The 20,686-nt window shown below is 55.1% G+C and overlaps 1 protein-coding gene across 1 annotated transcript in view; it reads left to right on the top strand.

Moving 5' to 3' along the window:
• CDH23 (cadherin-related 23) overlaps positions 1 to 20,686 on the top strand; it is a 381,871-nt gene that overhangs the window by 194,184 nt on the left and 167,001 nt on the right. Inside the window, exons 11-13 of the mRNA XM_005882725.2 lie at positions 4,822 to 4,827; positions 6,605 to 6,754; positions 7,237 to 7,395. Of these exons, the coding sequence (XP_005882787.1) occupies positions 4,822 to 4,827; positions 6,605 to 6,754; positions 7,237 to 7,395 (315 nt within the window). The remainder of the gene's footprint in view (positions 1 to 4,821; positions 4,828 to 6,604; positions 6,755 to 7,236; positions 7,396 to 20,686) is intronic.

Below are 20,686 nucleotides of genomic sequence, written 5' to 3'. Positions count from 1 at the left end.
GAGGGTGACACTACTTTGGGGCCCTTCTCTGCACTGCAGGCCCCCTGCCCTGTTCCCAGCTTGGGCTAAGGGTGCCCCACCAGCCCACAGCACTCCGTGGGTGCCTCGGGAGGTCCCCGGCCCATCTCCGTCTTGATGCACAACTGCACAGCCCGCCCCCATGTAAAGACCGCCTTGGTCCTTGCTGCCCTTCCCTTGTCCACCCGGCATTTGCATGACCCTGGTCTTTCTTCTCCTGTTAAAAGGAGCTAAAGGCACATCATAGGGTGGGGTGAGGGTCCCCTAGCATTTGGGGTACAAAGGAAGAACGCATTCCAGGCTCTCAGAACATGGCGTGGAAAGCGATGACCTGCTTCTTACTCCTGCGGCATGTCCCTCTCCCTACTTCTCAGATGAGGGAACTGAGGCTGCAGGAGGGGAAGTGAGCTGCCCAAGGTCACACAGCTAGGAAGATGCGGGGCCTGTTCCCACCACTCGCTCCACTGCCTTGCACCACTGAGTCACCAACCAGCTACCGCCCTGACCCAAAGTCAGGAGAGAGAGCATCACCGCGGGGCTAAGTGGTGCCTCCATCAGCAGGGCGGTGCGTCAGGGTGGGGAGAACCAGGGAGAGCCAGAGGGATGCAGGAGACATCTGCAGCCTCCACATCCAGGGAAGGAGTCTGGGGGCTGCCTCCCTTTCGGGGACTAGGCCACCTGCAGAGGGAAGTGCCAGTGCCCAGAGCCTACAGGCGATGACTGAGAGCCTGCTCGGAGAGCAGAGAGCGTCAGGCCAGGATCAGAGAGAACCCAGGACTCCCCGCACCAGCCCACCCGCAGGGGCCAACCTTAACCTCCATCCTTAATGTAAATCCCATTCTGGGCCTCAGGGTGGTGTGAGCAGTCAGTGAGCAGATGCTTGTGGAAGACCCAGCCCAGAATAGCCTCTCAGTAAATAGTTGAGAAACAACACTGGGTCCATTCGCAGAGCCACAGAGCTGGTCACTGCAGAGACAAAGAGGTCGCTCTGGGCAGTGAGTGCCTGCTCTGGCGGCTCTCAGGGCCACCCCTCCACTTCCGGGGGGAGGGGGAGCCAGGTTTGGGGGAGTGGAGGTACCTAGCCCCTTCTGGCAGCAGCTGATAATGCCCGGCTGTCCTGCTGCCCTCCATGGGGGGTGGCAAGACTTCAGTCACCACAGCAAAGCACCGCTTGCTGCATGGGGTGGGACCAGCGGAGGCGAGGAGTGTCCTTTCCCCTCCGATAAGTAAATAAAGCCAAACCCTCACAGCCCCGCGGAGCTGGCTCCCCAGCCTGATAAGGGGCGGGTGGGCGCTGCTGCTCGGCTCCAGGACCCGCAGCTGCCAGCTATCAGCCTTCTCATCGCGCTCCCAGCTGGAAGAGAATTTAATCCACCGGGTTCCTCTCCACATACCCAGGGACTCCTTTTGATGTTCCTCTTTATCTCCCTTCCCAACAAAATTGCCCCTCATCAGCTCCAAGAGGGCTTCCTGCCTCTCTGCCTCCCTCCCTCCCATCTCACCCCACCAAGCAGCCCCTGCAGGGCCTGGCAGTGAGGGAGGGCCAGGGTGGGAGGAGGCCCAGCCAGGCTTGGGACCACAGGGCTGGGCCCTCCACCACCCCCACTTCCCTACCCTTAGCCTTGCTCCCTGACCTTGGGAGAGGTGCCCTGTGCAGGGTGGGGGCGGGGAGCCCACAGTGCTCTCCTTAGGGATGTGGAGCAGCGCTTTGCAGTGGGAGGGGCACTGGAGAGGCCAGGAGAGGGTGATTAAGAACTTAGACTGCAGGTCGACTCCTTTGATGGCAGCTGTGCGGCTTGAACAAGTTACCCTCTAGCCGAGGCAGGCTGAGCATTTGAGGGGACTTAGCCAGAAAGTGGCTCTGGGGTCTCAGGACAGCCCTGCGAGGGTCCTGCAGCTGCAGTGTCAGGCCCCATCCGGTGAGAGACCTCCCGGGAAGCCCAATGGGGCAGGAAACCCAGCGCTCAGGCCTCGCCAGGTGCACAAGCGGAATCTACACTAGCTCAGTACCCGCTCTGCCTGTGCACGTGATCACAGCTCCAGCACTACCACCTCCCCCACCCCCCCACCCCCCCAAGGTTTTAACTCAGCTTTCTCTCTCCAGCTGCTCAGCCACCATATCTGTCTGACTGATCCTCTTTGCTACTCTCAGCCTTGCTCCTTCCCCAGCCTTGCTCCATCCTGGTGATTCTCAAACTTGAGCGTGTATCAGAACACATGGAGGGCTCATTAAAACAGCACTGGGGCCCTAGCCAGTTTGGCTCAGTGGATAGAGCGTCAGTCTGCGGATCAAAGGGTCCTGGGTTCAATTCCAGTCAAGGGCACATGCCTTGGTTGCAGGCTCCTCCCCGGCCTGAGCCCTGATCGGCTCTTGCAGGAGGCAACCAATCAAGATATATCCATCTTTCCCTTTCTCTTCCACTTTCCTTAAATATCAATGGAAAAATATCCTCAGGAGAGGATTAACAAAACACCACCAACAACAAAAAAAAAGCACTGGGCCCCCCCCCCCTCTAGGCTTTCTAATTCAATAGAACTGGGCGGTGGCCCAAACATTTGCATTACTGACAAGTTCCTAGGTGATGCTGATGGGAAGGATCCCGGTACCACCCTCAGAGAACCACTGGTCTGCCCTAGGAGCTCTCACCCTTCCTGGGATGCACAGTAGAATGAACAATCTGGAGAGGGTTACGAAATCCTGATGTCTGGTTGCTTTCTGCCTTTCCCACCCCACAGGTCTGATTTCCTTGGTCTGAGGTACCGCCTAGGCAAGGGGATAGTTTAGAGTCCCCAGGCGATTTTGATGTGTGGCCGGTGGAGAACTTCCACTCTGCCTCTCCCCTGCTCATCCCTCTGCATCCCTGTGTATAGTGTCTTTCCAACCCTGGCTGTGCAATGTGGTGCCTTCGGGAGCATCGGGAAAAACGCAGCTGTCGGGGCTCCACCCTGAGGGACTGTGACGCAGTGGCCCTGGGCATCCGTGTTTCTTTGCAGAGCCCGCTGGCAACTCTGTCATGCAGCCAGATGAGAAGGGCTGCCCTGGTGTGGCTCACTCGTGGCTGCCAAGTTCGCCTTCCTCCTTTGACCTCCGCTGCTCTAGAGAGCATGGAGCACTCCCCATTGCCTGTGAAAGCGATGCGAAAGCCCTCAAGATGGTACCTGCGGTGGGACTTCGGGAGGCCCACAACGCCTCCCATTATCCCAGCAATCAGGCCAGCTTCCCTGCAGGGACCCTTTGCAAATCAGCTCACCTGTGGGACTCATCATTAAGTATTCACTCCCAGCTCCATGCCTGTGCTTAGGCCAGTGGTTCTCAAAAGGTGGTCTCAGACCAGCAGCATAACCGCATCACCTGGAACTTGTTAGAAATGCAATTTACAGGCCCCAACCCAGACCTACTGAATCCGTTTTCCTGGGGGAGGGCAACAATCTAGTTTAACAAAGCCCCCAGGAGGTTCTGATATACCTTAAGGACTAAGAACGTGCTCAAAACCACTTCCTGCACCGGCATCCCTTCTCTGAGTCCATTTTCCTTTCATTCGTTCCTGAAGCCAGTTCAGAACCCCCTGCTCAGGGCAGCCTCCCTGCCGGGCCACCCGCTGGCGGTCTCTCCCCCGAGTGCTCAGCGTTACCGGCTCAGTTTGCTCTGCTAACTCCTATTGCACTGGAGCTGCATTTGGGAGGCGCCCACATCAGGCCCCGACTCCACTTCTTTTGGCCCGAGGGCACCCCAGCCTGGAGCTTATCCTCGCTGTGCCATAGGCCCCTGTGCAGCCTTGGTTGGCACCTTCAACGTCTCTGAGCCTCGTTTCCCCTGGAGAGGTTTCCAAGCTCCAGCATTCTTTCGTCTCCACCCAGTGGCCTGTGGGAAGAGGACGCACGGAGGACTGGGTGAGGAAAGACTGCTGAAGCCCCATCACTCTCCCAGCACCTACTGCGTGCCTGCTCCCACGGGGGTGTACAGTGCCTGAGGCCTGGTCTGTGGCCTCAAGCGGCTCCTGACATTCCACAGTAACCACAGATCAGAGCCTGGCACGGAGTCGGTGCCCAGTGCATGTGTGCTGTGTTATTGTTGTTAATATCATCATCTATTTGTGCAGTTATGGAAGAATCTCCAAGACATAGCTTTAAGTAAAAAGAAAAAACCCCGACATAGAGCAATGTGCATAGTGTGCTCCCGTTTGTGTCCAAACACACGGTGTCCTGGGAAGGAGACCCCAGGCTGGGTGTGGTGAGGCCTGGGGAAGGCTCTCCACGGCCGGGGCAATGGGGAATGGAAGATGGCTGTGTGCCTGGCCACTTCTGAATGGTGTGAATGTTCTCCATGTCTGTACTTACCGTGTCTCTAACATTTTCTATGTTAGGACATTTAAAACACGACAGTGTGTGGGGTCATTTCCTACAGGGGTTTTGTCCAGGCTCCTGGGAGCAGGACATAGGGACCTGGCCCTTCCTCTCCCAGCCTCCACCACAGCCCTGCCACCCGCTCTGGGTGTGGACTCTGAGCTCAGGGAGACAGGAGCTCAGTCCTGCCTCCCCCTTTGTGGCCTTGTACCTCTTCCTCTGTGTCCCTCCCCTCCTCTGGGTGTGGGGCTGCGTAGACACTCCCAGAGGCTGTGGCCCCTCGGGCAGAGGGGGCTGCTCCCCTGGAGCAGGTGTGTTCCTGGGGTCCCTCTTGGCCCCTCTCCTTTTCCCTGACCTTGGATCTCACCATCTTTTCTCTCTGGTTCCTTCCTCCTCTCCATACCTCTCTGGCTCCTCCTCTGGCTCCATATCCTTTGACTGGCTGACCCCCACTGATAGAACCTGGTAAGTGAGCCCGGGCAGGGGGCCCACAGGGGGTATTGCTCTACCTGCTGGGGCACTGCTCGGCCTGCCCCCACCCTCTCAGGCCTCCGGGTGCTGGGGTGGAGGGCCCAGGTCCAGGGGAGGGAGAAGTGTGGTGTCACCTGCTCAGAGCTGTCACACTCCGCCAGCTTTGGCTATTAGTGCCCCTTCGGGCATTTAATTGATCCCCTCCACCTGACGGATGGCTTCCACGCCAGGGACAACTGGAAACTGCACAGCCCGACAGGCCCAGGGGAGCGTCGCCTGCACAGGCTGTGGGAGCCACCCCAGGCTGGGGGCTCTGGAGGCCCTGCTGCTTGCCTGGACCCCAAGTTGGCAGGAGATGCTCTCCTTCCACCTCCCCCTTCAAACTCACTGAACCAGTGACAGGTCCCAGGCCTGCTTCCCGGCTCTCAGAAAAGGCTCAGTGAAGAAGTGCCCTTGTTTTACTAATTTGTAGTTCTAAATGGAAGCGACTTAAGAGACTGATGGGTAAATGCTAACAAGCATTCATTCTGCAAACGTACTTGCGCATCTGCGAGACAGCCCCCGAGGCTGAGAACCTGGGCCTCCCAGGCTTTGTGGAGGGTCTCGTTCCTGGATGAACTCCTGGGCCTCATTTCCAGGCTTTGGGGTTGCTTGGCTGCCCCCTTCTCAGCAGGAACAGGTTCCCAGGGAGCCCCCCACCATCCCTGGGCAACCAAGAAGAAAGGCATGCTTCCCTTTGCAGCCCCAGTGCCACACACATGTGCACAGGGGGACCTGCCGGGCATCTGCAGCCTGGGGCAGGAGAGGCTCCTGACCGGTTGGTTACAAACCACATGCACCTGCCCAGGTTGAAGGGGGCTTGTTTGGGGGTAATTGCCCCTTTTGCGCAGGAGGTGGAAGAGGTTGAATCCCTTTCCGAGCAGGCCAGACTCGGGCTGTGTCTCCCACCGTCAGCGGTGGTCCCCCTCCTGATCTGGGGACCTGGTCACATGGAGACGTCACACACTTTGTGTGAGGATGAGCCAAGCAGCATCGGAGGGCTCCGTGAGCCCGAGCCTGGTTAGGATGATCAGAAACACCTAGCTGAGAGGGAGCACGCCCCACACCTGAAACCAAGCAGCTGGGCCTTAGCGGGACCTGCAAAGGGTGTGGCAGCTCTGGCTGGCTGAGATCCAGTGTCCTGCTGGCCACAGTGTGGGGCACACGGGGTCCACTTTGCCACTCAGCCTATGGGATTACTCCTGCTCCACGTGTAAGCAAGCCAGTGTTCTCCTGATCAGCACGTTTCAGAGAGAGGATGGGAAAAGCAGGGTCCTGCTGTCTCTTGTGCCCTCTCCTGTCCAGGCTTACCATAGGCACTTGCTTCTCTCCCCTCCCGCTGGCCGTCCCTCCATTGCCCTGTGGGGCTCACGGCTGGAAGGTCCCTCTCCACTTGGGGTCACTGGGACAGGGTAAAAGGAGCAGGAGACGGAAAATGAACCAAACCACCTGCAAGGGTTGTTGTGGGCATCCAACGGGGTGATGAAGGGAAAGGCCAGAGGAGATTCCCAAAGGGCCTAGACAGGGCAGGAGGGGGTCAGGGAGCTGGGCCAGGGTCATTCAGTGGAGGCCTGGGACCCAGGGGGCGGGGGCCAGGTGCTGGGTCCCAGGAAGGGGCCTGGGGATTCCTGCCCCATCCACCTCCCGCACCAAAGCAGCTCTGCCCCTCCAGCCGCACCTGGCCTTGGCCTCCTGCGCCTTCTGACTGGTTTCTCCTCATTCTTAACCCCAGGGCCTGAACAGCATGTTCGAGGTGTACCTGGTGGGGAACAACTCCCACCACTTCATCATCTCCCCCACCTCCGTCCAAGGGAAGGCGGACATTCGCATCCGGGTGGCCATCCCCCTGGACTACGAGACCGTGGAGCGCTACGACTTCGACGTAAGGCCCCTTTCACTATCTTCTTGGCCGGGTGGGGGGATTTCAGGTGACGTGGGGGTGGGAGGTTGATGCCATCCCCTTAAATTCCACCTCTTCTCACCCTTCCCTATGGATCTGACTCACTGAGCTGTGGCAGGGGCTGGGCTGAGCCTTCCCTTCTCAAGGATAAGGAAACGTCCAGGAATTGAGTGGAAGTTGCCCAGGCACCGTCAACACCTCAGAAACCCATCGGGAGCTCTCCTGTCCAGACCCTGCCAGCCCAGCCCTCATCAGCTGCTCCCTCCTAGCAGAATCAGAGGACACTCTAGCCTGTGACCACTGATGGGGGGACTCCCAGTCCCCACTCCTGGGATGGGCAGTGACTCTGACAGGTGGTCTGGGTTGGGACCAGCAAAGGCCCCAGGGGGACTTAGGGGGACTTACGGGGACGAAGGCTCCGGAAGCACGTGGGAGCTCACCAGGGCCTTGCTCTGCACACGCAGCTCTTTGCCAATGAGAGTGTGCCCGACCACGTGGGCTATGCCAAGGTGAAGATCGCCCTCATCAACGAGAATGACAACCGGCCCATCTTCAGCCAGCCGCTGTACAACGTCAGCTTGTACGAGAACGTCACCGTGGGGACCTCCGTGCTGACCGTGCTGGTGAGTCCCCCTCTCCTCCAGGGCCGCTGAGTGCTGGGGTCAACCACGGGGGAGCAGCCAGAGGGAGTCTGGGCAGTCAAGGAAGGGGGTGCCCCGGGCTGTCAGAGGGGTGGGCATTGATGTGTGAAAGCATCTGGACTCTCTGGATGGGGCTCCCTTGGCCGGCACGCCATGTGGAGAAGGGACCAGCCTGAGGGACGACGAGATGGGGCCGCGGAGATTTGGTTTCTGCCTTGTCTGTGAGAGGGACGGCACCTGGTGGGCCAGGAGCCCTGGAAGGTCCTCTCATGGGAAGAGGCGCCAGCGTCTCTGAGGAGGGTGCCCCTCCCTCTCCCTCTCCGAGCACAGGCTCCAGGGAAGAATGGGCTGCTCCAGGGCACTTGGCACTCCCAGCTGCCCTCGGTTTGGACTTTGATAAGGGCCCCTCCCAGTGTCCATGTGTATCAGTCAGTACTTTTGGTTTCAAGAGACAGAAACGTGTTTCAAGCAGAAAAAGGATCGGCTCATGTAACTCAAAAGTAGAAGCGATTTCAGGCCGGGCTGCGTCCTGGCACTCGGCTGAGCAGGAATCTGACTTCAGCGCCAGGCTGTGTGTTTTCCTGATGGCAGAGAGGGACACCGGCGCCCTAGGCTTACTTCTTACAACTTATCAACCCTCCTGGGGAGCTCTTATTTTTCAGTAGTTCCAGCACAAGTCCCAGAGCTGGTTTCCAGTGACCCAGCCTGTGGGGCCGTCCTGGAGGACGTACTAGAGATGGGTCCCACTCACCATTGTGGAGCCAGGGGTTGGGGTCGGCCCATCCAGATTACAGGGCATGGGCTGGAGACAGGGAGGGGCTATTTCAGAGGATGCTCTGTTATAGGAAGAAAGAGGATCGATTGCTGAGCAGATCACAGTGGTAGCTGTGTGTTCCACAAGCTCAGGGTCTTGCCCAAGTAGGTGGTCAGTAAACGTTGTGGAGTTTCACTCACTGCTACCCCGCCCTGCCCACTCTGAGACCCCCAGCGTCCTCGCTCCTATTTCTTGCTCCATCCTCATGGCAAACAGAGACGTTGCCTGCTGATCCCAGGCCCCCTACTCCAAAGTGTGTTTACTCTACAGACAGATGGTATGAAACTGTATTGAGCCCCTAGGCCCTTTCCATCTGACAGTTATTAATATTTCAAACAGATGTTTAGCTAGGCAGGCCGTCAGACGTAAACAATAAGTCTGCTGTGGCTGCTTGCTTCCCCCTGCTTCCCCAGCCCCTGGCTTCGCCGGCTTTCGCAAGGTGCTCCTTGCAATCAGTCACCTGGTGCCGGAGGCCCCATGGACCCTCCTGCAGCCCCTAGGGCCTGGGCCTTCTGTATGCAAAGAAAGTATCTTCAGCCCTCCAGCCACCTTTGAATGTCAGGGTGAAGGACACCTAAGCAGTCTGTGCTGGGAGGATCTCATAGGGAGAGGAGGCCCCACCCCCATAGGCCTGGGACCATGTGGCAAAGAATTTAAGTTTTAGCTCCAGGCTTGGAGGGGGCCTGGGGATTCCTTCCTGGTTTTCTTGCTGGGGACATGGGGTCTCCACTTTGCAGTCCCAAATTAACTGTGGCCCTGAGGAAGGGTTGAGGGGGCCCAGGGAGCAGGGGTGGGGTGTGTGGGAAGGCGCACTTGGCTGGTGGCCAGCTGCTGGTGCCAAGGACGATGTGTCAGGCCGACCCCATCCGGGGCGGGCACTGGAGAGTAGGTCCTCACACTGGGTTTCCTCAAGCGCTGGAGCAGCTTCTGAACCTGCGTGGATCCCTGCTGGGTGCCAGGACCCCTTCTCCAGTTCCTCTCCAGGCCCCTGGGCATGTGTCACAGATGAGTTTCACTCTAAGGCTGCCTGAGGGTCTCTGCTCAGGGCTGGCTCATCGGGCCAGCCTCCAGTCCTGTCTGTCCAGCTGGGCCCCCTCCTTCTCAGCCTCCAGCCCAGCGTTTGTTGAATTGTGCAGACACAAGGGAACAGTTCAGTCCATTGATAAGCTCTAGCACCGGGGCTGTGCACCTAAAGGGGCTCAGGACTGAAAGTGGACAGTGTTTGGGCCCCGTCTCCCTGCCTTTGCTGCACGCAGGTCTATCCAGGTCACCGCTAAGCCTCTATTTCCTCATATGCAAAATGGGCATGAGATACCACCACCCCCAAGGCTGCTGTCGAGATGTGAAAACATCGCCTGGGTAACCCCACCATCATCCCCTCAGCTCCCCAGGTGCTCCAGAGCTCCGCTAAGCCTCTATTTCCTCATATGCAAAATGGGCATGAGATACCACCACCCCCAAGGCTGCTGTCGAGATGTGAAAACATCGCCTGGGTAACCCCACCATCATCCCCTCAGCTCCCCAGGTGCTTCCAGAGCTCCTGGCAGCCGCAAGTTTTGTGGCCACACCATGCACACCCACCACCCTGCTCTCCCCTCCCCCACCCTGCCATTCTCTGCTCAGCCCCTGGGTCAGTCCCACCGCCCCACCTCCTTTGCTGTGGGAGGGGCTGGAGTTGCAGCGGCTGCTCAGGGACTGTGAAATCCCTTCTCCTTGACCTTTACTGGGATGTTATTAAAATGTTTCATGGGCAGTTGTGTCAGGAAAAAATTATGAAGAAAGGGAAATGTTTTAATTTGCACTAAAGGCTGGGCAGAGCCTGCTGTGAGGGGGCTCCCCAATCCCCACCCTGGCATGGCCTGTTTCTGTGGGCCATTGCCTAGATTGGGGCTCATTGCCTAGTTTCATAGTGGCTCAGGGAGCCAGACTGTGAGGGGGCTGTCACCTCCGGCCTGGGCGTCCCAGCTGGGGCGGAAGGGCTGGACTTCCTCACCTCCCCACTCCCTGGAAGCAGGAATCCCAAGGCAGCCGGAGCTGTCTTTATTAGGAAAGGCCTCCTGGAAGGAGGCATGCAGGACCTCTGATGTCAGTGGGAGCCGTTCCTCTGACAGGCGACCACACAGGGGAGAGATGTGCGAGGGCGCGGATACCCACATGGGTGGGGGTGGGCATGTAAAGTATGTTTGTGGGGGCTGTGTGTGTGCACAGGCATGCCCTTGTGTCTGGGCATGTACCTGTATGTGCAACTACATGCATTCGGGGGTATGTGCATATGATCCACACATCTGTGTGCATGCAGGCTCCTGTGTGGTGTTGGTGGCTCCCCATCCTCTAAGCTGGATGGTCTGTTCTCCTCTGATATCCCAAGGCTGCTCTGATTCCCACCTTCCAGTCCTGCCTTCTGGCCTGACAACAGGAGTTGGGTGGGAAGACCATGAGGCATCTTCCTGGGATTCTGCTGGTCTTGGGGCACCAATTGGGACCTGGGGCCTATCAGGGTTTGTGGGTGCCATTGGACAGTAGAAGAGCAATCAAACCATTCATTTATTTTTAAAAAAATGTTTGAATGCCTTGGGCACATGACCTGAGGACACAATGGTGATGTGAGTCTTGCCCTCGTGAAGTTTACAGTTTCCAAGAAAGCCTGATGCTCATACTAAAAAACTGAATTTTTATGTTAAGTGTTACTTGCTATGATGGACAGATCAGGGAGCCATGAATATCTACAGGGCACCTGGCCTTGACTGGGGTCAGGGAAGGCTTCCCTGAGGAATGGCAATTGAGCAGGCATGAACAGGGGGCCGCAGAAGGGAAGCACATTGGAGAAAGAGGGAATAGCACGTGCAAAGGCCCTGTGGCTGGAATGTGGTGAGAGGATATGCTGGGCAGGGAGGTGGAGTCCTGCTCTTATGAGGCAGATGGGACTCAATGACCTCTCTTCCTCCTGAGTTGCCACCTACCCCACTGGGCTGCTGTTTGGATAGCGGAGAAGTCCTGTATAAATCGTCCACACTCACTTACCGATTTCATCCTGGCAGCCTATGGTGGGCATTTGGGAAACAGCTGGCACAGGTTGTACTTGGGATGTGCAAGGAGCCAGCCTGGCCCCCTGCAGTATAGAGCTCACGTCCCCAGATTTATTAGTTCTGTGTCGCTGGGGCAGCAAGAGAGGGATGCTGAGGCAGAGTAGGATCCAAGAGGGAGGTTCCTCCTGGGGCAGGTCTTACTGTATATACCCCAAGACCTTTTCTCCCCGCTCCAGAGCTAGGGCACAGCAGGAATGGGCAGGAGATGGACTGTCAGACCACACAGGGTTCTTCTCCGGGCAGAGGAGCCAAGACCTTTTCTCCCCGCTCCAGAGCTAGGGCACAGACCACACAGGGTTCTTCTCCGGGCAGAGGAATCAAAGCAAGAAGGAGAGGCATTTAAGGGCCCTGACTGGGCAGGTGTGGGCCCCAGCACCACTGCTCATGGTTTGCTCGGCCCAGGGGCAAGTCAGAGTGGGAGCTGGAAGGAACGGCTCCTCTCCCCCACCCACCCCCATGCCCCTCTCCCGGCCTATCCTTGGAAGGCTGGCGGCACCTTGGACAGGGTCATCCTTCTCGGGAACTTGGTTTCTTCCCTGAAGTGGGAAAGGCTGTGCCTGCCCAGCCCACGTGGCTGGATTGTCGGGAGACCCCATTGTGGTGATGTGGCTGGGCCTGGGGAGGAGATGTGTGGGAATACGGATGGGGCAAGGTGGGTTTGCAGTTGTTCTTATGGAAAAACATACAATAACAAATGAATAATCATATAGAATAAATTATGTCTCAAGTACTCACATCTGTAAACCTACTTTTGTGCCCCCCACCTGCCTGCAGTTGAGGCTGCCAGACTGAAAGGGTGGTTTTTCTTATCAGTGGCCTTGAAGGGCCCCAGCCCGGCTGCCCGCCACCCTCCACCCTGTGTGCAAGCCCAGCTCTGCTGAGGTGCGAGCCCCACAGGCCACCGCGCACGTTCCTCTGCGGCCCGGGGAGATGCCCTCATGGGATCCTGTCTGGGAGGTGGTGAGAACTGAGTGGGACGTCACGCAGAGGCAGAGTAGGATCCAACACACTCAGTAGGAAACACTCAGAAAGTTTCAGCCGGTCACGCGAACCTCCTGGCTGAGACTTCGTGGGGTGGGGGCAGCACCCTGACGAGCGTGGCCCCGCCCTGGCAGCCAGGGAACCTGGATGGTCCCTGGGGAGCCCCTGTCCTTGTTATAAAGTGAGGTGAGGGGGCCGGTGCTGTTGCAGGGCCTCTGGCTCCTGAGGCTCTCATTCCGGCTCATGGTGCCCAGAGGAAAGCAGACGGGGCAGGGCGGGGGGCACTCCCTATGACTGAGACATGCTTCCTGCCCTGCCCTCCAAGGGTCCTGCAAGTACCCACTGGCCTGCAGAGCTCCCTCGCCTGCCATGCCCCTCCTCCCACCCTGTCCAGAAATTTGGTGACAATTCCAGAGGCCGCCTTCTTGCTCCTAGAGCTAACCAGCTTTTCCTCCTGGTTCTCCCCACTCCCCCCATCAACAGACAGCCCGGCTGCTGCTTGTCCCTTCTCTCCCTCCTCCACTCACAGCGAATGCCACTGACACCCAAGGGAGAGGTGTGCTGTGATGTCACTGCCCCCGGCTGAGACCTGGTGATGTGCAATGCAGTGACGCTTCCCCAGCTCTGTGACCCGGGGGCTCCCTCATCCCGCAGGCTCGGGGACACCCACACGCCCCGCCATGCTGCTGAATGCGGGTGCCTCTCCTGGATTCTGGGAACCTGGTGGCCCAGCCAGGTGGGCAGGGAAGGCCAGTCCCCTTCGTCAGCCTCAGGTGGTGCTCCCTTTCCCTCTGCCCCTTGCAGAGGGCATGCTGCCTGGCAGGGCCAGGGGACATCTCTCAGCTGCATCCGCCCCTGCAGGAGGAAACCTGGCTGGGAACAGCTGGGAAACCAGGGAGACCGGGGTCAAGCCCTGCTCTGTGAGCCTGGCCTACGCTGTGTCTAACTCCGAGGTGGGGTGGCAGTGGGGGGTGACCAGGGGAAGGGCTGCCCCAGGCTGAGGGAGCTACAGGTGAAAGGCAGTGGATGCGCAGAGAGGAGGAGGGAGGTGACCGACTAGGACAGGCAGCCCATCGGAGGTGACTGCTGAAGAGAGACTTGATGGATCACTGTGGCTGCTAGATGGAGAATGGGGTGGGTGGGGTGGGGGGCTGTGATAGTAGGGTAGAAGCTGGGAGACCAGGTGAGAGATGCTGGCTCCAGCCACGCAGGTGGCAGTGGAAGGGGACAGGCAGGAGATTCAGGGGCATACCCTCCTCCCAGCTCATACATAGGTTGGGCACTGGCTTTGCCATTCTCCTCCCCAGGCCCAGCAAGGCATGCCCATCCCATCCCCACCTGACTGCCAGGTGGGCCCTGCATCTTTGCAAACACTGAAGTGGGCAGGCAGCCCTGGTGGGAGTCCTGCCTCAGCCTCTTACCACAGGTTGGCCTTGGGCAGGTGACTAGCTGTCCCGGGGTCTCCGTCCCCCTCTCTAAAGCGGGGAGAATAATCCCCCCGCAGCAGTTGTGGATTGCAGTGTGGAAGCTCGCGGTCCCCGGCCCGCACACACAATTGTGGACAGTGTGCCAGCACCTCTGTGTGCCAGGCGTCCGTCCAGGGGCCTCTCCCTCTTCTGAGAGCATTGGTCCAACTTGAATCTATAATCGTATAGCGCTGATGACAGAAATTGCCAACATGAATTATTAGTAAGTCTACAAGATGACAACACAGCCCGCTGAGGAGGCCCGTCCCCAGACCAGCAAAGTCCTGCAGACACAGGCAGGTGAACGCAGGGAAGAGTGGCAGCTGGGCTTCCCGACAGGCTTGGGCCTGCCCCTTCCTGAGAGCAGCCTCCTCGCCCCCCTACCTCATGCCCTCTCTCCCCACTTCCTCCTGACACCCCTCACCACGGGCATCTTAATTGATCTCATTGTTCTCCAATCCCTTGAGACCTGAGACTCCAGCTGTGCTTAAACAGAACAAAATCTCTTCCAATTTCCCCACCGTTTAAAAGAAAATTGAATTCTTTATCTGCAGCCTGGGGAGGGGAAGAGGGAGGCTAGAGAGAGAGAGAGGCACTGGTAAATAGTATATATGTCACCCCAGCCCTGCTCCCGAGCTGGCCTGGAAGGCTCACACTCTCCCCCACTTTGGGGGTGTCTAGGCTGTATTTGTGGGCCCCTTTAATCTGCTCTTGGGTTCATCCCCAATCAAGGGGCCAGTGTGGTGCCGGTGCTGGCCGGGAGCCGGCGGAAGCTGAGCTGCTTCCGGTGATTGACGGTCTGAGATCCTCCGGCTGTCAGGCCTCAGTGCTCCTCGACTGTGTTTATCTCTTTAATCTAAATATCAATCCGTAAAACCGAAATGGGATGGAATGAGAGGTAGGACAGGCACTAAGGACAGAGGGAAAGAGAGGAAGAGAGAGAACACAGCTGGCTACCGCCTGCCCGCCACCACCAGGGGCTTCTGGAAGGAGACAGGGCAGGGCTTGTGGCGGGGAGGCTGCAGGGGGCTGCCTGGGTGGGCCCGGGCGCGGGTCAGGATGGAGAGCTGTGGCTCCCACCCCTGCTCCGGAGGTGGATTTGCCAGGACTTTAAGGTCTGACAGTTTCCAGCCATTTAGTCACTCCACTAATTGATTTTTGACAAATTGATCTAAAGCTCTATTGATTGTCGAGCCTCTGAAGCTGCCCTCACTGGCGCCTCCAGGATCCCCCATTCTCAGCTGAGCAGCTCTGTCTGCCAACGACCTTTGCCCCTTTTCCAAAAACAAACAAACCCAAGAGGATAGTGTTGAGTGGGTGTTATGAGCTTAGTAAAGGCCAAGCATCTCTCGGTCTCTTCTGTGCCCATTTTACTGAAGCAGAAACGGAGGCCCAGAGAGGTTAAGTAACCTTCTCAGGGTCAGCCAGCTAGTAAGTGGCCAAGACAAACCTGGGTCTGTCTGTCCAGCCCCTAACCCTCCCTCCTGCTCGCTGACCAGCATCAGGTGCCCACTCCCACACGGGCTCCAGCCTGTTGTTGGAATTGACCGTCTCCGGAGTCCGAGGAGATGGGCTGAGTGCTGGCCTGGGAGGTGGGAGCCCTTCAGTCACTGGGTGACCTTGAGCTCCCAGGGCCGCGGTGTCCTCATCCGTAAAATGAAGGAGTTCCGCTGGACGCTCTCTGTGGCCCCCTGTGGCAACAACGCGTGACCACCTGCCCCAGACTCGCCCCTTCGGAGCCCAGAGCCTGTGATTCCTGCACTCCGGCCTGTCAGTTGCCCTTCGGTTGGTTAGCCGCTGATTGTTCCCGCTCTGGCAGTTGCTCAGAGGAAGCCGGAGCGAGGAAATGGACCCCTGGGTGAGGGGACAGTGGGTAGCTGTAAGAGCGGCGGGGCCGGACTGAGTTCATAAATGCTGCAAACCAAATGCCTGTACAAAGTCCACCTGTGCCCGGTGCTGGGAAGGTTATAAGCCCTGGGGCGGGGTGGGGGGTGACTGGGGAGGGGTGGCCCATAGCAGCCGCCAGGGCCTAGGCCTGAGAGTTCGTCCTGGGGGCAGTTGGAAGAAAGGCTGAGAGAGCAGAGGGGGGGTCTGGGCAGGGGTTGGCACAGAGGTTTAGGGAGAAATTGAGCTGGGCCTGTGGGTTTGGGGTGGCTTAATCTTGCAAAATCCCCAAAGGAGGGATGACAGCTGTGGTTCCTGCCAATTTAAATCTGGAGTGGCTCAACATCCCATATGCCCATTGGTTTATCGAGGTGTTTTTTCTTTAATTTACCAGTAACCATGATCCATAACGAAAATTACATTGACTTCATGGCCCAGGACACACACACACACACACACACGCACATGTTTGTATCTAGGAAAAGACAATACTTCCTTGCTATGTGAATTACACTCTAGTATTTTCTATTTTATTCCAGATTTTTTTATGAGGACTTTTAAGATCTGCTCTCTTAGCAACCTTCACATATGCGATACAGTATCATTAACTATGGTCACCCGCTGTACATTACATCCTCGTGACACTTTTATTTCATAGCTGGAAGTTTATACCTTTTGGCCATCTTCATCCATTTTGCCCATCCTCACAGCCACCTCTGATAACCTGTAGTTTGTATCTATAAGCTTAGTTTTGTTTTTAGATTCTACATATGAGGTCATATGGTATTTGTCTATCTCTGACTTATTTCACTTAGCGTAATGCACTCAAAGTCCATCTACTGTATAGTGTTGCAAATGGCAGAATTCCCTCCTTTTTGTGGCTAAAAATATTAATATATATATATCCCATCATTATTCATTTGTCCATTTATGAGCACTTATCTTGGCTGTTGTAAAATTGTTGCAGTGAACATGGGGTTACAGATATATTTTCTTCAGATAAATATCCAGAGGTGGGATTGCTGGGTCATATAGGAGTTCTATTTTTAACTTTTTGAGGAGCTCCATACTATTTTCCATAGTGGTTGCACTACCAGCAGTGCGTAAGCGTTCCCTTTTCTCCACATCCTCGCCAGCATTTGTTTTCTCTTTCATTTTTGATACATAATAGTCATCCTAATAGTGTGAAGTGAGCTCTTGTGGCTTTGGTTTGCATTTCCCTGACGATTACTGATGCTGGGCACCTTTTGGTGCGCCTGTTAGCTCTCTATATGTCGTCTTTGGAAAAAATGTCTATTTAGTTCCCCTGCCCATGTTTTTTATTGGATTGTGTTTTGTGGGGGTTTTTTGCCATTGAGTTGTATGAGTTCTTTATTTTAGATATTAACCCCTTATCAGACATATGATTTGCAAATATTTTTCTCATTCAGAGGTTGCCTTTTCATTTTGTTGATGGTTTCCTTTGCTGTCCAGAAGCTTTTTACTTTGATGTAAACACACTTGTTTGTTTTTGCCTTTGCTTTTGGTGGCAAGTTCAACAAACCACCACTGAGATCAATGTTGAGGAACTTACCACTTATGTTTTCTCCTAGGAGTTTTATGTTCCAGGTGTTACATTCAAGTCTTTCATACATTTTGAGTTTATTCTTGTATACTGTGTAAGATAGTGGTCCTGTTTCATTCTTTTGCAGGTGTCTGTCCAGTTTTCCAAACACTGTGTATTGAAGAGACTGTCCTTTCCCCATTGTGTATTCTTGGCTCCTTTGTCATAAATTACTTGATCATATATCCATGGGTTTATTTCTGGACTCTCTATTCTGTTCCATTGATCTATGTGTCTGTTTTTATGCCATCATACTGTTTTCATTGTGATATAGTTTGAAATCAGGGAGGGTGATGCCTTCATCTTTATTCTTCTTTCTCAAGATTGCTGTGGCTATTTAGGGTCTTTGTGGGTCCGTATAAATTTTAGGATTGTTTATTCTATTTTTGTGAAAAATGCCATTGGAATTTTGACAGGGATTGCATTGAATCTGTAGATTGCTTTGGGTAGTATGGTCATTTTAACAATTCGCCCAAACCATGGGTGTGGAATGTCCTTCCATTTATTTGTGTCTTCCTCAATTTCTTTGATCAATGTCTTATGGTTTTTACCCTACTATTTTCTATTTTATTCTATGAGATTTATTTTTTGTAAAATGCTAGTCATGACCATTAAATTGATTTCATGACTAATTAATGCATGGTTACCTAAGTTTGCACATCCCTAGAAAGAGCCTTCTCTGTTTTACTATCCTATATAATAAAAGCCTAATATGCTAAGTGTACGGTTGTCCATTCAACCAATCAAAGCGTAATATGCTAATGATATGCTAAGGCCGCTCAACCACTCGCTATGATGTGCACTTACCACTAGGGGCAGACACTCTGTCCTATAGGTTAACTTGCTGCTGGGGCCCGGCCAATCGGGACTGAGCAAGAAGGGCCAGACACACCTTGGAGCCCTCCCGCGGTCCGGCCCTGGCTGGACAACTTCCTGTGTTCCTCCCCGGCTCCAATCGTGCACCGATGGGGTCCCTCAGCCTGGCCTGCGCCCTCTCGCAATCCAGAACCCCTCAGGGGATGTCAGAGAACCAGTTTCAGCCAGATCCCGCAGGCCAGGCTAAGGGGACTCCACTGGTGCACGAATTCACACACTGGGCCTCTAGTGTAATGATAATGATGATGATATCAACGCATGTTCCTCGAGGCCTTATTACTAGGGTCAGAGTGGCAAAGACCCAAAATCCCAGACTTAATCCACTGAGGTTTATCCTGACTCAGCCTTTTCTGAGCCACATGGCTTTGAATGGGTTACTTGTATCAGCAATGACCTAATACAGCGACCAGTAATAGAAACCTCCAAATAAGATCAAAGTATACTTCTCTCCCATGAAAAAGCAGTTGAGAGGGGAAAAGCCTTGGGTGGCTCCTTCAAGCTCTCGTCTCCCCCATTCCTAGAGTGTAGCCCTCATCTTCATGGTCCAAGGTGACGGCCAGCCTTCACATCCATACTCCAAGCTGCAGTGTGGAGAAAGTGAGGAAGGGCACTCTCTCCCTTTTTTAAATGTGTATGAGGGTTTTTTAAAATTGATTTCAGAGAGAGGAAGGGAAAGGGAAAGAGAAAGAAAGAGAAACATCAATGAGAGAGAAACATCAATCGCTTGCCTCCTGCATGCCCCCTACTGGGGTTCCAGCCTGCAACCCAGGCACATGCCCTGACCAAGAATCTAATGGTGACCTGGTTCATGGGACAACACTCAGCCAGCTGAGCCACCCTGGCCGGGCGGCACTCTCTCCCTTTTAAGGAGACTTCCTGGAAATGCCTTGTACACGTCTGCTTTCATCTCAGTGGCCAGAACTTAACAGTCATGGCTGTACCTATTTGCAAAGGAAGCTGGGAAGTGTAATATTTTAGTCAGATAGTGTTACGCCACCTAAAAATCCGTTTCTGTCCATTTGAGAAAGGGAGCATGGATGCTGAGGCTCTGCCACATAACCTCTGTGAGCCTTAGTTCCTTTTCTGGAACATGGTGATGGTGACAGTTCCTTACGGATTTGTTGTAGGGGTTTAGTGAGATAATACATGTGAAGAACTTAGCATAGCACCCGACACAACGTAAGTGCTAAACAAATAATAGGTATTAATATTGAGTGTCTGGCACCAAACTAAGCCCCTTCTGTGTGTCATCTCATTGAATCACCGGTGTCCTCCCCCCGCATCCCAGACAGCCATCCCGTGGTGCACCCGTCTCAGTCAAAAGGAGACCAAAGGCGCACGCAAATGAGGACAATCGAAGGAAGATTTATCGCCTGCAAGATTGATCAAGGTGTGGGTGGAGACAGGACAGCATGAATCCCAAGGGCAGCTGCGAGGGCCCAGAGTGGGATAAAGCCTGCTGCTGTCAGGTGAACAGTGGCTTTCTGTAGAATAGTGGTTCTCAACCTTCTGGCCCTTTAAATACAGTTCCTCATGTTGTGACCCAACCATAAAATTATTTTCGTTGCTACTTCATAACTGTAATGTTGCTACTGTTATGAATCGTAATGTAAATATCTGATATGCAGGATGGTCTTAGGCGACCCCTGTGAAAGGGTCGTTCAACCGCCAAAGGGGTCATGACCCACAGGTTGAGAACCACTGCTCTAGGATGTCCAAGCTTTCCCTTAACCAGGAGGCAAACGCAGCCTCCTCGTGGAGGCTAAACCCCTCCCTGAGACCTGATGAAACGGTGGAGCCAAGAGGTATGAGGAGGTGCAAGCTGAACCCAAGGCCAGCGCCCCCTCTGCCTGCGCAGCCACCCACAGAGGGTACCCCCTGCCCAAGGAGAAACAAGACAAGTGTCTAGGACAGAAGACCACTGTAGGCATTTATTGTAACAAGACCTACACACTTGGGGTTGGAAGATCAAGGTCTCCAATTCACTGCATAAGGGGCCAAGCCCCTTTTCCCTGCGAGCCTCGATTTCTCCATCTGCAAAACGGAGAGAATGCTGCTGAGCCCTCTCTCTTTGGGGTGTGAGTATGTATAAATGAGCTATGCTGCTCACCTCTTAGTATGTTTCTCAGTCTGTTAGAACATTTTTACTACTGGAGTAGGATGGGCAAAGGAATGAAAAAGGAAAGTAAATGTCTACGGACAGGGGTAGTGTCCAGGCACGAGTTTCCCAGCATGCCCTCCCCACGCGGTGCTCACACGCAGCATCTAACCACCTCGCCAGCAAGCCCTGGGCCGGACTGGCCCAGGCGAGTGAGGGGCTGCGGCTGGTGATTTATCGTTTTCTCGTCAGACTTTGACCTTAATTTCTTCTGTCGTTGTGGGGCTGTAAAATTCATTAGGGACCCTCAGGCGGAGTGATGAAGATGTCAGGTGGGCAATCATGTGGGTATTTAATCTATCAGATGTGTGGCTTGCCATTTAGGGAGACAACAAGAGAATGTGGAATCAATACGGTTCGTTAGTGAGTAGCACGTGCCGGCCAATCAGTGCCCTCCAATGGCAG

The sequence above is a fragment of the Myotis brandtii genome, unplaced genomic scaffold, assembly GCF_000412655.1.
Source record: "Myotis brandtii unplaced genomic scaffold, ASM41265v1 scaffold735, whole genome shotgun sequence".
NCBI classification, from domain to species: domain Eukaryota; kingdom Metazoa; phylum Chordata; class Mammalia; order Chiroptera; family Vespertilionidae; genus Myotis; species Myotis brandtii.
This window is presented reverse-complemented; position numbering and strand designations above follow the sequence as displayed.